Consider the following 17,698-nt stretch of genomic DNA (forward strand, 5'->3'; position numbering starts at 1 on the left):
AAATAAGATCCTAATCTCCAAATCCGATGAGGTATCTCCATGGGTTAGTCTTGATTGTGAAAAAGTAGAATCCATTATTTATATTATAGTTGCCATGCTTTGTTCTTTTTCTTCATATTCATGACTTCTAATAAAATTTCTCCCATTTCTATTTTTCTAGCCCTATCCAAAATCTACACACCACAGTGAATGTTCTGATTTGCTTTTCTTGGCCAAATAATTGAAACAAAAACCTGTTGGCTAGATCTACCTTACTCACTAATGTTCTTACAACTTTGTGAACTCTTTTCAGTTAATCCTGCCAAATACTCATATTGAATTCAAAGCCATTTCTTTAGTGATCTTTTTGATGTTTTATAGAATTGATGATTAAGTTTATTTCCACTGAAGATCCAATTCCTGGGCTGTGCTCATTCCTTTAATATTCTTCCCCTTCGTAGGTATGTTCATTAAACTTCTTATCATATACCAGCTGAATTCCTATCACACAAAATAATCATATCTCAACACTGTTTATCTGGATGACTCTGCAGCAGTCCTTGAGCTGTAAGAGTAACAAATAAGATGAAGGAATTTTCAATGATTCTTCTGTTCTTACATCTTCTGATTGTTCTTCTACAGGATACATAGAGTGGCAACTAAGATATTGAAAGAATGACATATTTTTCCCACAAGGAATAGCCAATGTTATTTGGTTTTCTAATGCAAAAAGAAAGATAACCAAAGAAAAAGCATAATGGAAAGAGAGAAATTCATATTTTTTCCTCTGCCATAAATTTTAAAATTTATGATGATATTATTGGTTAGTACACTCTCAGAATAACCAAGGAAATATTTTTTAGAATTCATTTCCAAATTTTGGAAACCTGGTGACTGCTGGCAAAGATTTCTTTTGGCAAAAATTTCTTTTGAAAAGGAATAGACAAATCAATGGCTCTGCCAATATTGTTAATGCAATGTTTAAATAGAAGCTTCGTAGTTAGAGAAAATGGATCTTTACTAGATGCAAAAAACAAACTATAACCTTCCTTCCCTGTGACTGTTCAAGTTTGCTGATTTCCATCATTACCAACAGTAAGGAAACAGCAGTTCTGTCCCAACCACTCAGCCACAGCTTCAGAAGGAATGGCTAAGTATGAGTTGCCCACCACTGGGCTAATCTGACAGGATAAAAATTAAGATCCAGTTTCTTTATAAATACTTTGTATATTCAAATGATAACACCATATCCTCTCTTGACTTCTTGACTTCAGTTTATGACTTGCTATCTAAACTTATAGCAAGATCTTTAGTACTTTTCAGCTTTTCAGCAACTGTCTGAAATCAAGATGCTCAGCATTGTATAACATATTCCTTAAATGGCTATAATTGAATGCTAAGCAAAGCTATTTGTGCATGCTTTTCCTGAGTCTTCAACTATCTTTCTCCATTCTAGTTTAGAGAATTTCTTTGATCGTGTCTCTGGCTTATACTTCAATTCACTCTTACATATTTTCTCCAGAAACGATTTCACCAATGTGCCAAATAACATAAGAATCTTTTACAATGCTTGTTCTTTCCCCTTTACAGTGGATACTATTGCCCAAGCCCACTATTAGTTTGGAGGCTTAGAGTGTGAGATTTGTTTTTTTCTTATTTCAGGGTGGATGTACATTTATGTGCTGCACTGATTTATTTTAGCTCAAGTTGTTAGCAAGTTGTTGAAGTTTAGTGATTTACCATCAGGCCGATCCTATTCTCTGATCCCATCCTGTGATGTGCTGCTTTATATTGATTTTTTGTACTGTATTGTGCACTTTTGTGCAGTCTACACAGTTGGGAGATAAAAGGTTCTAGAAATAAAATATACAGTAAGTACATAAATGATGCTGTATATTTGTACAGGTACTGTGGTGTATGATGCATAAGACAAAGCTGAGACATGTTGACCTGGAAAATGCTTTATAGCATTTACTTAGAAAATTTGAAAACAAAGGAAAGGCTGCCTTTGTTTTAAAAACCCTTCCTATGAAAAGAAACTCACCTTTTTGGTTGTCTCTTCGGCATTTAATTTTTTGTGGCTTCAGTGGTCTCTTACCTATCATCCGGCTACTTTCCTTTACTTTTCACTATCCAGATCTCAGGAAGGCGAGTTCCCTCCTATTAAGCACATCAAGCTGTTTATTAAAACTGTTTTTTTATCCATATATTATTCCTTAAATCACCTGTAGCTCTCTTGTCAAGGAAACTCAGAAACATTACTTAAATATTTACAATGACTTTTACAAGACTCACCTGTTGCTGCGGTGGAATATGAGCACTATTTTATAGGTCTGCAAAAGGAACAATAACCATTTTTGTGCATAAAAATATGGTTTTAATATTTCTGATGTAAATCTTAGGCAGACACTACAAGCCCCACATCACAGTGATAAAAATAGAAAAGCCATTATCAGAAAGTGCTATAAATATATTTCTTTTGTAGAATAAATATTATATCAATCTTAGAGAAAATTGAAGGGCAGTTTTTTTATTGGTTCAATTTGCTTAGCTTGCTTTGTTTTCGCATTTTAAAAGTTATTCCATCACTAACAGGAGACATAAGAATTCCAGAAGTGTAAATCAAATATAGAACATAAAGTCACCAACAACTTTTTAAAATGGCCAATTCATAATTGATAGTTGATTCTGCTATTTTTTTTCAACACTGGGAAACAAAAAAAGCTGGTAGACAATTACCAATTTCCATTTTTTTTATTTACACACTCATATCTTAACATCATTTGTAGACAATTTACAGAACAATGATAGGCAACCAAGCAAGTTTTTTATAATTGTATTTTTATCAAGTAGTTAAGGAAAATAAAAAAGGCACAAAAATGGGGAAAGAGATTTTTAAAAAGAAAGTAAAAAAAGCACAATGTGGATAATCAGGATCAGGATTAGTTTATATTAAATATTAATTAAAATGTTGACATTTCATTGATTTGATTAGCCATTTTGTTATTGAATGTACAACTACAAAATCACTGTTAAAATAAAGTAATACATGAATATCAACAGAAATAGTAGTGTAAATCATAAAGTGAAATAAAGTATTGCATTAATTTCTGTCTGAGCAATTAAAGGCATCAATTTACTAAGAACACAAATTTCAGATATTGTGCAATTGTGCATATAATGATATTACCCCCAAATGGTTTCCAGGTAGAATTAAATTCTATGTCAGATTACTTTTGAAATACAAAATTATTTTGAACAGCAAGGCAACTGGTTTTTGGATTTGTTTGTTTTTATTCTGTAAATCCATCTGTATATTTTGAATAAGGTTGTTGAAATCTAAGTCTACATTTTAAAATTGGCCATGATGGAAAAGGCTGCATAATAGTCTTTCCTATATTGGGTTTAATTACAGTCCAGTGAAGATCTATTAATGTTATATTTGAAACACATCTGGAAATCAGTAGAAACATCTGTAAACTGGTAAATCAGCTAATCATTACACTAAACAATTTCCACTAAAATGTGGATTACTGCCAATTGAATTTCTGTATAGAGCTGTGCAACAAATTTAAAAGTCTCTTCAATTCTGTAGTTTACTTGTAATTTATTTTGGTGTTTTAAATAATATATCCTGGAATGAAATTGAACTGCCACATCAACTTAACAAATGAGGACATATTTATAAAAGTCATCAACATCTTTTAACAAGGTACTATGAGAACATGAATAGGATGTCAAGAAGAAGTGAAAAACTATATTCTCTAAATGACCCAGGAAACTATCATGGGATTGGGTAGGGGTCTTCTATTGTGGAATGTTTAATGTCACATATGTTTAATATCTGAAACATAGTAAATAATGCTTAAGTCACACGTTTAAATTGTTAACAAGGTGCAGGGCAATAAAGGTAGGCATAACCTTTTGTATGTGTGTGTAGACAGATTAGAAAGCCTGCATATTTTGCTTTCCAGAGTCTGCGTAAAGCCTTTCCCTATTTCATTTTGAGGTGCTTGGGAACAAGGCAGTATTGCCTGAAAGTTCTTAGAGACTGGATGTTCTCCATCTACTGCACTGTAATGAATAATAAAGGAACTTGTTATGAAGCTGTTGATGCCTGCAGTGTGTTGGCTGGAAAATCTAAAAGCAATCAAATTCTCCCTGATATTTCTCACGCCCAAGAAATATTACATTGGGTCAAAATATCAGAACTTTTTCTCTTAAGCCTACCTGAAAAAAAGTTTCCAGTTCTTTAGCCAGCAGTTGCAAGAAAAAAAATGGAGCCTATTAAGCTGCCCTTCTAATTAAATCTGGCAGGAAATGTAGGAGAAAAATGAAACTGCAATTATATCTACAATTCATAAAAGGCTGAGGAAATCAAAGGATGATAAAAATGCTGGGCTGATCTACTGCATAGGAGAAAAGGCTTTGGAAATATACAACAATCTCCACAATGTTTATGCAGATCCATCAAGCAAGACACTACTAGCGGAAGATCCTGCTGGATATAAAATGCATGGAGAGCCCAGGAGAATCCCTGTTTTTGAATAATTCTTGCTTTGGCAACTTTCTCATATGAAATAATAAGTATGGGCTTGTTTACCACAGTTCTCAGAGAAAAATCTGAACATTATAAATTTGGAGCCTTTACAGATTTAACGTTGAGAGAAAGAATTGTTTATGCATCTTGATTACCTTTTCCTTCTCAAGGACTGGTTTATGTATATAGTTTCATTGTATTTTATTCTATGTTCTGTTAATTACTTTGCTAACAAGAGGCATTACAGTCAAATGCCATGTTAGTCTACCAAAGCCAAAAATTAGAAGTTGTACTTGTGTGTTTTAATAATATTTGTTAGTCTGAAAAGATGCAATCAGATGCCTCATTATTGATAATAAAAATTTATTGATAAAAAATATTTTAGCTCTCTTTGTTTTTATTTAATTAACATGACAAAAGAGATAAGATTATTTTCGTAATTATTGTTATATATGATATTTGGTAGTAGTAGTGGTATCTGTGTATTGTATTTACGGGACTTCATGTTACGTTTAACTTTACCAAATGAATAAATAAGAATTAGTTTTTTTTTAAAAAAAAAATAATATCTAGGTGAAAAAGAGTCAAATCTGATTAACATCCTAATATTACTGTCTAATAATATAATTTATCACCGAAGCATTATTGGCAGGGATCCCCACAAGTTGCCTATATTAACCAGGCTTGCTTATTACAAAGAATTGGAACTGTGAGGGAACAAATCTGTAGCTTTTTACAACAGAATATACAAATCCAAGAAAACCATCACATTTTGATCCAGAAGTAATACAGGATGATTTTGTTTAGTATTCTTTTTATCACTTCTTTAAAGCCACTACTGGATTATTAAAAATGATTAAGATTCTAACTTTGCCTGTATAAGACAATATAGGCCTTTTCAGGTTTACAGGATCAGGGCCTAAAATCCTAAATTAATAGTGACAAGTATATTATATTTCTGGGCATATATTCAGGTTGGCTCTGAGCATAACTAACAATTAGCATGGCAAGAAAACAAGAAGGGAGTACACAAACACACATGGGCATACATACGCTGGCACTTTTTTTGCACTGAATTCTCACAGTCTAAAATGAATGCCTTCATTTCTGGAATACTTTGCTGGTGCCTTTGGACAAATGCACTTCTTTGCTAGGGAAACAAACAGGAAGCACAATAAACACATATACAAACTGTATTTCCTTCAAAGAGTTTAGGAGAGCATACAAGGATTTTTTAAAATTATCACACTAATGCTATGAAGATAGTACAAATACTGTGAGACTCCATTATTAGCCCTACTGAAATTAACTGGCTGAACACAGCTTAGAACCAGTTTTTTATCTAGAAATACTTGAACCCTGTCCTCATTTTGCCCAATACTCTCCAAATGCCCCAGGCCATCTGAATATTCAGAGAATTACATTCTCCCTATGGATAAGGCAGAGGACGCTGAATTAACTACTTAGAGCAGTGGTTCTCAACTTTTTCTTCACCATGGGCCCCTTTTAAATACCTTTTGTGCCCACACACCACAGCCACGCACCACCAAGACTTAAATCAAGATTTAAATCATAACATTTCTTCTCCTCCAGGGATCCATGGACCACAGGTTGAGAACCACTGACTTAAGAGGAATGGCTTCATGCGATTTTCGAATACACATTTCTACCTACCCTCAACAATGATCAACTGAATAACTCTAGATGAAACAGAGAATATGATTAACAAATCAGGCTGGACCAAATCATATGTAATGTAGGAAACCCATGATTAAGATTCTTGCATTTTGTTTTATTGAAAGGATACCTATAGGACTGATTTGAAGGTTTTCTGAGATGAGAGAGCACTGCCATACCCGCACTGTTTTCATTTTCCTAATCCTTTCAAACCAGTTTAAAGTCAATTATCTTTACCTGAAGCACAAGTACATCACAAACAAACAGCGCTTCCTTCAGCTAGCCAAACTGGAATGAAAATAAAGTCATTTGATGAATTTCATGGTCACTGAGCCTAGGCACGATCTGGAATAGTACCTCATGCAAAAGTAAACTCAAAGTTATTTCCTAATGACTATCTTCCTTGTAGCTATAATGGGAAACCGCTAGACAAAGTCTTTTGTTTTAAAAAGAGAGTGGAATCTATACCACCATCTGTCTCTTGCATGTAAAAGCCAATTGGGAAATGGATCATGGATAAGCTTCACAGAGCCACAAAATGTCAACGATAATATTAGGTATGTTTCAAAGAAATTGCAACAGCTTCAGCTTTCAGTGTTCATAACCAATTCAGCTCTCAAAAGCAGCCAACTCTGGTTGATCAGAGAAGTCCAGAGATGGCAGTGAACTGAGGCAAAATTCTCATGAAGAAATGCTCCCAAGACAATGATGTTTTACACTTCAGCTCATGCCATTCATCTTATATAATTTTATTGGAACTCCAAAAGAATGCAAAATCAGGAAGAACCTTTTTGTACTCTATTTTCCACCCTCAGAGCATTTCTTCCATAAGCAAGAAAATCCTGCGAGACACCTAATATAAAAACAAAACAATAGAACTGCTTTCTCCATGGGCTGCCATGTAGTTGGGTAAGAATTATGGCAACTGAAGTTTAACATATCTAAACTAGAGAAATATTTAAGTCCTTTCACAGATTCCTTCACTGCATCTACTTTAGTCCTAATTTAAACAAATCAAGCAGATAGTAAGGGAAGAAAGAAAGTATTCTAACATTCTCTTGAGAATAGTGAATCAATGCTATTCAGGGGTGGTATGCCAGTTAGTCTGCTAGTATTCCACAACAAAATCAAAATCATCCTGAGAGGAAGAATGATATAATCTTCTGGGTAGCACTAGAAGATATATTCCCAATGTATCACCATGCCAAGGTTTTATTGCTACAAAATGGAACAGAAATGCAGCAAATCAAGTCTTCTTTTCCTGAACAGTTTTTAGTTCTCACAGAGGTGGATACAAAAAAGCTAATTTCTATTCCTCCACATATCACCAAAGGTGTCTTTCCATAATGGAACTGATACAGTCCTGTTTCAATTGGTTCCAATGTAAGCTTCCCTAAACATGATTTGCAGGACCAATTCTATATTAAGCTAGGAAATAAGGAAACTGTAATTCATAGCATCTGGAGGCCACTCAGTCAGAGAAGGTTAAGGAAAGCAGGAGATTGAAATTGCACATTTAATATCTGACTATAAACCAGCATATTTCATTTTTGGCTAGGAACTAAAAAACAGACTGGGAGCAGGTTTTTCTGTTAGAAAAAGTGCTTGTCATTTTTAAAATTCTAAATCTAAATCCTTATAGATCAATCTACAAATCTTTGAGAAATCCAAGCTCAGATATGAAGTCATGCTACTAGAAAAGTAATCCACATGGATCAATGTTTAGTTGCACAGCTTCCTTCTAAAGACTAAATCTTCCTATCTTAGCTGAATCACAACTGTGTGATGCAGACAACTGGGCCTGAATATTAATATTTTTAATATACTATATAACATAGATAAAATGCAACATCATCCCTCTAAGGTTAGCATATAACCTTATGTTAAGCATAGATTATATGGCTGTTATACTTTGGATCCCAATAGAATTAAGGAGGGTAACAAGGGCCTTGATTCTCTTTTGTAAAGCTCATTTGCTATAGATTAAGCTTAATAAAATCAAGATCCTGGTTTCTGCGAGAAAGTCAGAAAGGTAAGCTAGACCAAGCATCTTTAAATAGGTAGGGATGGTTTTCCGTCATGGGAAAGTGCAATGATTTGCTTGCTATCTATCTATCTATCCATCTGTCTGTCTGTCTGTCTGTCTGTCTGTCTGTCTGTCTGTCCATCCATCCATCCATCCATCCATCCATCCATCCATCCATCATGATCATCTATTAATCATCCATCCATCCATCCATCCATCCATCCATCCATCCATCCATCCATCCATCGACTTGTATGCAGCCACCTCAGAATAACAGAGTTAGAAGGGACCTTGGAAGTTTTCTAGTCTAACTCTCTGATCAAAGCAGAAGCTCCTACACCATTTCAGACAAATGGTTATCCAATCTCTTCTTAAAAATACTAGCAATAGAACATACTGGCAATTATATTTTTAATATAACTAGAGAAATCAAATATGTCCCTACTATAATTATGCTATTAGAAGCCAAGGTGCTCATATGAACATTTTCAAACTGATGAAAATCAAGCTGCACCATTGAAACACAAGAACTGCAGTCTTCATGCAAGCATACAGTATGAAGCACCTACAAAAGGGATGAAGCTTATGATAAAATGGAACTTCTGACGTTATCTTCTCCCTGCTATATCCCTCCGGCTGTATCACTTTTAGGATGATTATGCCGTCTTTCCTGGGTCAAAAGCAAACCTCAGCTACACAGTTAGTACATAGAAAGAACACTGTACCTAACTGCTTGCAGAACTCGGTTGAACCAGTTCTGTTCCGTATATCTTCCTTCAACTTGAAGAATTTCTTCTAATTTCTCTGCCTGAAAAACAACAGTACAAATCCAGTTGCTCAGGCAAACTGAAATAAATCAAATATTTGCAAGTATCAGCATCTCATAAATAGACTAAAATGTTTAGAAAAAATACCCAAGTAGCTAGGCTAAGTTATCTCACACCATTGAATCCATGTTTCCCTGACAGATATTCCTGAAAGTTTCCAAATGATTGCTCATGCTTTTATTTTCGCTCCCTGCAGTAGTCTTCTGCAATTTAATACCCCTCCCCAGATGTGTTGGGACTGCAACTCCCATCCTGGCTGGCAATCCTGAGACTTGCAATCCCTGCAATATCTAAAACGTGCCAGACTGAGAAGGTATTCTACAATTACAAGAAGCATAATTGTTGCTTCATTCCATCTGCTTTGGGGAGGCTCAGAGGATCTGTATTTCATTCAGGGAAGCTCCCTGGCTATGAAATGGTCTCTCTCTGAAGGAGCATTTAGTTCCAACTCCACCAATATTTAGAAAAATAGTAAAGACAGTCCATTTTACTAGGCTTTTAATTGTTGATTGGTTTTTAATTTTACTGAACTGAATGTTTGTGTCGCATGTTGCATCTTTGCTTGGAATAGGGCAAGCTTCTTTGGGTGCTTTCATAAAAATGGTGGGTGTCGGAACATTTTAAAATCCAGATGAAATGGAAAACCGATTACCACTGAGTGATTTTAATTAAGGAAATAAGTGAATCTTTTCCACAGAACAGGGTGATCTTACCTGCTGCTTCTAAGCTCAAGGTTAAACCTGTATCCAATTTGTTGCGTGGCTTCTTGCTGATAAACAAGTAACAGAGGACACACACCGTGATGAGAAAAGCCAGCAAGACCGTTGCTGCAACCGACAAGCCAATAAGCGCTCCAATACTGAGAAAAGAAAGCACAATGAGCTGATGAATTTAAGGACATTGTCAAACCCTTTAAAAGGCATTAGTGCTGCATTTATTTAATGGAGAAAGACAGATGTTTATAGATTTCCCTTGATAGTTCTCATGGAAGCTGAATTATGTTATAACAATTCACCAACAGCCTTTTCTGGCTGGATTAGACTTGTAGAGCAAACTCCATCTAAGGTGCTGCTTTTATTGTATTTCCTTGAATTACTGCATTTGATGTTGCTCTTGGCTAAACTTGTATAAATCAAGACACATTCTTTTCAAACTCATGGAATTAAATCCAGGTAAAATCAATTTAAGTGAAGTCCTTCTTAAATCTTTGCCTTCTGTGAAACAAATAATTGGATAAAGGGAGGAAATGTCTGCACGCTCTTGAAGCATCTCAAATAGGCAAAGGATTCCCTTTTGCGTGCACATCCTTAAACTTTGCAAAGAATCAGTAGTAAAATAAAGCAAGATAAATCAATGGAAAATAGAAAGTAGCATGGTTCAGTAAGCCTGGAGAGACTTTTAACTTTGATTTGGAGTACCACAAGTATAACAAAGTGCTGATTATCTTTTATGTGTTTTCTTTATAAATTAAATAATGTAGTTGGTAGCATTCTGAGCAGAAATGAAGCTAAGAATAATTTACATCACTTCATCCAATGGATTCAAAATTAAATGAAAAGCTGAATGCAGACTCTTATCATTTCTATTGCATCCATAGGGCAAACTAATAAAGGTAGGGGAATTGTATATATCTTAAGTCCTTATTTATTCGGTTTGTATATAAATCAAGATCCCTCACTTCTTAACAGGACAAATAAATCATATAACACATACGACTACCTCACAAATCTAGTTTGTATCTGAGCACGTCACATATCATTCCACTGGGTAGTTTCCATTCACCAAAATTAAAAACCACAGATCCTAAGAGCATAGTATTAATAACTTTGCATATAACAGGCAAATTGAATTCAGAACTTAAATTCTTCACATTATGAATGAAAACCCAAATCGAGATCTTTGATCTATTGCAGTGATCTTCTATTTTTTTTTTTTAAAAAATGTTTTTATTATTGAAGGCACTTGAAAATGGCATTAGGAATCCCAACTACTGTCTACAAGGTCTACTCCAATGTCTCAGCATTCTATATACTTTTTATTCCATCTCTGATATTTTCAGCAAGTGATGTAAACGAGAAACAAAACTGATGGCACTTTACTGCAGAAATCCAAACACTATTTTACCGAAATCTGCCCACTATTTTACATAGATATTAAATCATAATGGGGAAAATAGAGCAGGGTTTTTCAACCTTTTCACAGATTGTACCACTTTTAGGACATGACAAGATTCGAGTACCACCAGTGCTTAACAAGGTGTCCAAAACTTGATGACTAAAAAAAAAGAGGGGGGGAATTTTGAGTTTTGATTAGATTCATTTGTTGTTATGGAAATGTCTAGTTTATACTATTATGGAAAAGTAAAAAGTTGAGATTCTACTACAACAGAGGAAGTTGGAAGTCAATGCCTTTTCTTTTGTTTTTCTCTTCTCCCCCTCACTTTTCTTTCCCTTTTTCCTCCCCACTGTGTCCTACTATTTGCTTTTATATTTTTGTATTTTATTCTATAATCTAATAAAATAAAACCGTAAAAAAAGGAAAAAAGTATCCGTTTTACTCCTCCTTTTATATCCTCTCTTCTCTTCCCCTTCCTCCTTTTATATCCTCTCTGCTCTCTCCACCTCCTCCTCCTTTTCTCTTCTGGTTGTGCTGGAAGCGCCGATCAGCTGGACGTGCACGCACCAATCCTGGGCTCTCAGCAGAGCCCCGGAAACACCGCTGCTCCAGTTGAATCTTTGCCTGAAGACTGCATGTGGCTGCCGGTCACCCCCCCCCCCAGGCTGCCGGAAGCGCTGATCAGGTGTAGCTGTGCACACTGATCCTGGGCTCTCAGCAGAGCCTAGCAACACCGCAGCTCCAGCTGATTCTCCCCCAGGCCTCTCTGACACTTTCACCGCTTCATCTCATCCACTTTTACACTTTTTTTTTTACACTTTTTTTTACAGTGCTTTTCAACCCATCGTACACATACCACCTGCCAGGTGCCGAAGTACCACCAGTGGAATTGATATGTGACCCGCCCCCAAATCAAATAACAATAAATATTATTTGTTTATACATAATATAAATGGCCAGAATCCCAGGAGATTGCCATGCCTCTTAAGACTGTACTGTTCCCATTAGAAATCCTGTTTAATTTAGGCAAGAATGTCAAACCTTCATGAGATACAGTAACTTCACAAACTTTTTACCATTAAATATATACCTAAGAATCTAGTGTCTAAACAAAGGACTATTTGCATTCTCTTCATTAATCGCCATCCATCTTCAAATCACCGATTGGGAATTACTGCTCTAAGGTACCAATGGGTCAAACAATAGAAAAGCAAGGCCAGATGATTTACTACCTGCATTGCAGGACAATATGCAGGTGAACAAAATTACTTGGGTAAGATTTATAGGTCAGATAATGGTAGATGGAAAGGCTGCAAATTCTTAGACCAGAGAAATCAGCTGATCCACTAAAAAACTGCCTCGGTTTGAACCACCCCACTGAGCAACTTACTAAAGACAAGACATATAGACTTCTTGTACTCTCCCTGACAAAGCCTGACCTTCTGCTTGATCAGGATAGTCCACCAGCCCCTGAACCTTTTAATCTTTGCCTTGGAATCAGTTTCCTGGGATCAGCCTACCCAATTTCCTCTTTAGACTTTTGCATCATTTTGTTTTAGCGCTAGACTAAAGCATTTGCCAGTGACCCCGCAAGATTGTACACTGTTTTTATGCTGATCATAAAATGCCAAGGGCTAAATCTCTCAGGCATACTTTTGGGTTGTTAATAAAGTGTTTACATTCAAAGGAAGAAAATCTGAAGTCATGGAATTCTTGGTTAGAATTCTGCATAAACTTTTGCCTTTTTTTATTAAATATGTAGTTGTTCCAGTTTTCCTTCTTCTCGTGAGATTTTCAGCATGACAAATTCAAACCATACAAAAATGTCACACAGTCGAATTAACCTTGATGTCTCAGTCTCTATTCTCTCACTGAATTAATAACAAAGAAAGGTCCAGGGTGACTTGCATTCATAGATATTTGTAATCACGCTTTGCAAATTTGCCAGCAATTAGTATACAAATAGCTTTTTATTACATGTCAGGTTTCTCCAAGCTATGCCATGTGATGGACTGATTCTAATAATTCATTATGTAGGTCTACTAAGATTATTGTCAATGACCAGGAAATAGTGTGGGGAGACAGCATTCTGATCTGCAGCTCAACTGTCTCACAGGGGATCCACTAAAGAGATATTTTTCCTGGAATGTTTTTCTTCATAGCCCCCAGCTAGATTCAACCATTTTCAAACTCAGTCATGTTTCATTTTGATTTTATCCTGCTCATAAATAGTATCCTTTTACCAGATTTTTTTTCCAATCTTATCCTAGGGAGAAAAGAAAGGGATCCTTAATTGCACCAGGTCCTTTGTGGGTATAGTTACCAGAATCTTGGGAGGGGTGTCATAAAGAACAAACTGTCCCAATCCATTGCTTTGAAGACTGCCATTGCCTTTCTTACAATATAATTCCTGCTTGAGGGCAACATAACCCCAGCTCTTCAATTCCCAAATCATTTTCACATCTGCTCTTGAGAAATAAAAAGAAAAAAATCACTGCCTCATCTTGCTAGCAATGCAAAGAAAAAAATGCCCTCATACATGCCATACAAAAAAAGAAAAGAAAACAGAAGGAATCTAAACAGCAAGATTGGAACACTGCTATCATGTCACTGCTAGTCATTCTTTTCATTAAACTAAACATACTCAGTTCCAGCAACTGTTCTTTATATGTTTTAGCCTCCAGTCCCCTAATTATCTTTCTTGCTCTTCTCTGTACTCTTTCTAGAGTCTCAACATCTTTTTTATATTGTGGCAACCAAAACTGCTTACATGAAGCAACAGAGAAGCTATTGTTATTCAAAACAATTTGAGCCACAGTTATTCAAGAATCTTGCTTTATGAGTCTATATTCTGTGCTGTTGACTGATACACCCTCAAGACAAGCAAAAGGCTGGGTTCAGAATTATCCAATAAGGATAAATCTTTCAACAATATTTGGGCAAACCAGTTTGAAATAAGGAATGGGCTGATGTTAGAAAGAAAGGCCCCTTGGGAAAATTAATATGCATCATTTAAAGCCAGTAAAAATGTAGTGGATTATAAACTTTTGGGAGAAAAAAGAGTTATGGCTCTCTATAATTACACACTGCATAGAGTATGAATTCTTTTTATTAAGAGTATTTCTAATGCAAAATTTTTAACTGCTGTAGATAAAACCGATAACATTCAATAAATTGATCTGTAGAAATTGTGGACAACTGAGTTACAGCAAAGAACTGGACTATTTTTTCCCCATTTTTGCCTTTGATTCTATCATTTTAATATACATACATACTCATGAAGGCTTCTAAGTTAATAGTTTACCATCAGAAAATTGTCCAACGAAAAGTAGGGACTCTCCTCTCCTTAAGTGAAATGATCACAGTTTCCCAAATAACAGGCTAGGGCAGTGATGGCGAACCTTTTAGAAACTGAGGGCCCAAACTGGAACCCAAAACCCACTTATGCATCGTCGAGTGCCGGGTGGGTGTGGCCCATTGGCTGGGCGTGGCCAACTGGGTGGGCATGGCTGCAGTGGTAACGGCAGACTGGGTGGGACTAAAAAGTTCCATCAATCAATTCCAACTTTGCAAGATCTTTTTTTTTTCCCCAAGAAGTTAAAATTGACTGATTCGATTGAACCTTTTTTTTTTTTTTTGCACATGGTGGCGGAGGCCTAAAGCGAAAAGGTTTTATAAAACCCAGCTGAAGGCCTAGGACTGGGGCGATGGCATGCGTGCCCACAGAGAGGGCTCTGAGTGCCGCCTCTGACACCTGTGCCATAGGTTTGCCACCACTGGGCTAGGGCAAAACAGAGTTGTTGTTTTTTTTATAGTGTAACTGAAACACTAAAATGAAACTTCTGATCAATCACGTTGGCTGCTGAATTGCTGTGCTGCACTTCTTGACTTGACTTTAGTCATGCCATTTGCAAGGCTGCTAGATGATTGTGCTGGTTAGTTCAAACCAGTCACAAACAATATGCACAGCTGCCAGCAAACTCCCACACTGACAGTATGTTTGACAGCATCACCTTGTACTCATATCAATTTTATGAACTGGATTAACTTACAAAAACTAAGCAAATTTAATTTCTAGAGAATATCTATAAGGCCACCTGAAGAGACTAGAAGCATTTGAAATGTGGATTTACAGGCGGCTGTTATGTATAAGCTGGGTTGACAAGATCAGAAATGAGGAGGTGATAAGCCGCCTGGGAAAGCCAAGGGAAACCATCAAAACAATTAAAAAATGAAAATTAGAATATTTTCTATTTTATATTAGAAAAATACGGCATACTCCATTTAATCCTCCAGGGAAAGATTGAAGGCAAACGAGGTCCAGGCAGAAGAAGAACATCATGGCTTCAAAATCTAAGAGAGTGGTACGGACAAAACTCAGCAGCACTTTTTCGTGCGGCTGCTGATAAAAACAGGATCTCCAACATGATCGCCAACATCCGATAACGGATATGACACAAGAAGAAGAAAAAGAGAATATCCATGAGTTGGTTGACTTTTCAATATGCTTAATGAAATATGTCTGACAAATCCCTACAAGAGTGTCTATCAAGTTTGCAGGAAAATACTAACAAACAAAAAGGCAAATTTGTATTTCTTGTGTTCTCTGAAAAGAGAGAGGGTGCTTCGGTTTTCTGAATCTCATTCTGATCAGCTTTCTGAGTGACACCAGATTTACTCTCAGATTGAGTCAAATCTTGTTTCTGGAGTACTGGAACAAGTCCTGAAATTAGGCAGTTTTCCACATACTATAATTAGCACAGTCTTCTAAATAACTATTTGTGGCATTGCCTGGAGTAATTATGAATCAACTTTAGGTGTTCAAGCACAGAAGAACCAAACAAAGACTATAGTATTTTCAACAGAAGAGAATATATATAGCTCAGGGATGACATCTGGAGTCCTGTGTGCTCTCTGAGCTTGATTGTTTGCTTATAAACATTTCATTACCGTGCCGGGTAACAATATCAGTGCTAGCATTGATGATATTGCCTAGTCAAGTAATGAAATGTCTGCAAGCAAACAACTAAGCTTGAGAGCACCAAGCACTCCACTACAATATCTGTCTAACTAATGCTCCAAATGGAATGGTTTCACATCAGAACTATCTCTTCTATGATTTGCGATTATTACCTTTTTTTTTTAGCTATCTTACTAACATTCAGGTTTCATTGGCTTTTTAAAGCTTACATTCGAACTCTACAGGAAAAAAATAATTATTCTACATTAAAGTATCTCCTACAGGTGTCGTTATTTTATGCTGTTGCAAATACCTCTCACTTCACCATACGCTTTCTGAAAACTGTTTGCATCCTGAAACTGTAAAGGAAAATTTACCTATTTCAAGTAACTTCCAAACAACCATGGCAATTAGGTCAGAAAGCCTAATCCCTCTCCAGGCACCACAACTGCAGATGACTGATATCTTCATCTGCAACTAGAATTTTCATTAGTGAGTGGGAATGGCAAGCCAAATTGACCTCAGGAATAAGGAAGAATGGACTACCAGGTTCCATATTACAATTGTCACATCCCCTTTATTTGTTGCTTTACAGTAACATTCGATCTGTCACACTCTGTTTCTTCTGCAACCCAGATCAGCAACTCCCACGTTTGCACTGGGGCTAGAAGGCAGCCTCTGTTGTTCACCCTAGAGGACAGCAAGATAATATCTCCCTCCTGAGCATGTGCAGAGTGCATAACAATATCATCTTATTCTCCGATGGTTCGGATCCTGCTCTTAAAGCAGCAGCAACCAGCCCCTTATCCCAACTTATGTACCTTCTGGGTTAGGATAAGCCGGAAAACGCCCTTCCTGTTCTCACCTGAGCCACCACATATAGTTGTGCTCGTAAGGAAAAAAGCTGTTAGGGTCGTCGCAACAATACTTGATATCCTGAAAGCCGCAGCAATAGATCGCATCAGCCTCGCCGTCTTCCCGCGGACAGCTGAAGGAGCCCACCAGCACTTTATCGGCGTTCAGGTAGCTGCTGCAATCGGCGCTCATGGTGCGCTGCCCGCCCGGGGATGGCCGAGTCTCGTGCGGAGCTCTTCCTCGTTTTGGCCACTTTCGGGGACGAGAAACGGCTGGAAGCGAACCCAGAGCCGAGGCAGCGGAGAAATCGCCTCGACGCCCGGGGCTTTGACGGCTCTGCTTTCACCTCCGCCAGCGATTCTCCCGAAGAGGCTCCTTGCAGCCTTTCGCGACGCCCCGCCCTGTGGCCCAGGGCCCCGCCCCTCCGATTCAATCTTGCGACTTCTGCCTATAATATATTATAAACTCAAAAAGAGCCGGGGTGACGTCCGAAAGCGCTTTTTCTGTTTTTCGTGCTTAAAAAAAAAAAAAAATCACTCTGAGAAAGATGCGGTTGCCAATTCCTGTTTGGGGCATAGGAGCAACCTAACAACTTACCTAAGATCTGTAGCTTCAAAATCTGGAGGTTCTTTAATTAGAAATCCGATCTTTGGTGGGTTTTAACCATGCAACAGTTCCCCCCTTTTAAAAGCAAGTCTTCCATAAATCATAAATAAGCC

General features: G+C 36.8%; 1 protein-coding gene across 2 annotated transcripts; it reads right to left on the bottom strand.

Moving 5' to 3' along the window:
- Positions 1 to 2,772: 2,772 nt before the first annotated feature.
- SHISAL2A (shisa like 2A) lies at positions 2,773 to 17,698 on the bottom strand. Of its 2 annotated transcripts, XR_005553773.1 has the most exons (4): positions 16,990 to 17,698; positions 9,763 to 9,908; positions 8,948 to 9,030; positions 2,773 to 5,669 (listed from the first exon to the last, which is right to left on the bottom strand). XR_005553773.1 is itself a non-coding variant. In XM_039319912.1 (3 exons), the coding sequence occupies exons 1-3, from the start codon at positions 17,169 to 17,171 to the stop codon at positions 8,999 to 9,001; spliced, it is 360 nt and encodes a 119-aa protein (XP_039175846.1). In that variant the 5' UTR covers positions 17,172 to 17,698; the 3' UTR covers positions 8,565 to 8,998. The 2 variants fall into 2 exon arrangements, 1 of the variants encoding a protein (XP_039175846.1); XM_039319912.1 differs by lacking the exon at positions 2,773 to 5,669 and having other exon boundaries at positions 8,565 to 9,030.

This window comes from Crotalus tigris, unplaced genomic scaffold (assembly GCF_016545835.1).
Source record: "Crotalus tigris isolate CLP2741 ecotype Arizona unplaced genomic scaffold, ASM1654583v1 scf7180000023617.9722795, whole genome shotgun sequence".
Lineage (NCBI taxonomy): Eukaryota > Metazoa > Chordata > Lepidosauria > Squamata > Viperidae > Crotalus > Crotalus tigris.

Excerpts from the sequence above, each read along its gene's own strand:
- SHISAL2A (XM_039319912.1), bottom strand. The coding sequence starts at position 17,171 with ATGAGCGCCGATTGCAGCAGCTACCTGAACGCCGATAAAGTGCTGGTG. Across the intron at positions 9,909-16,989 it reads AACTATATGTGGTGGCTCAG|TATTGGAGCGCTTATTGGCT; the intron begins GTGAGAACAGGA and ends TTCTTTTCTCAG. Across the intron at positions 9,031-9,762 it reads CTTGAGCTTAGAAGCAGCAG|GCAGAGAAATTAGAAGAAAT; the intron begins GTAAGATCACCC and ends GTTGTTTTTCAG.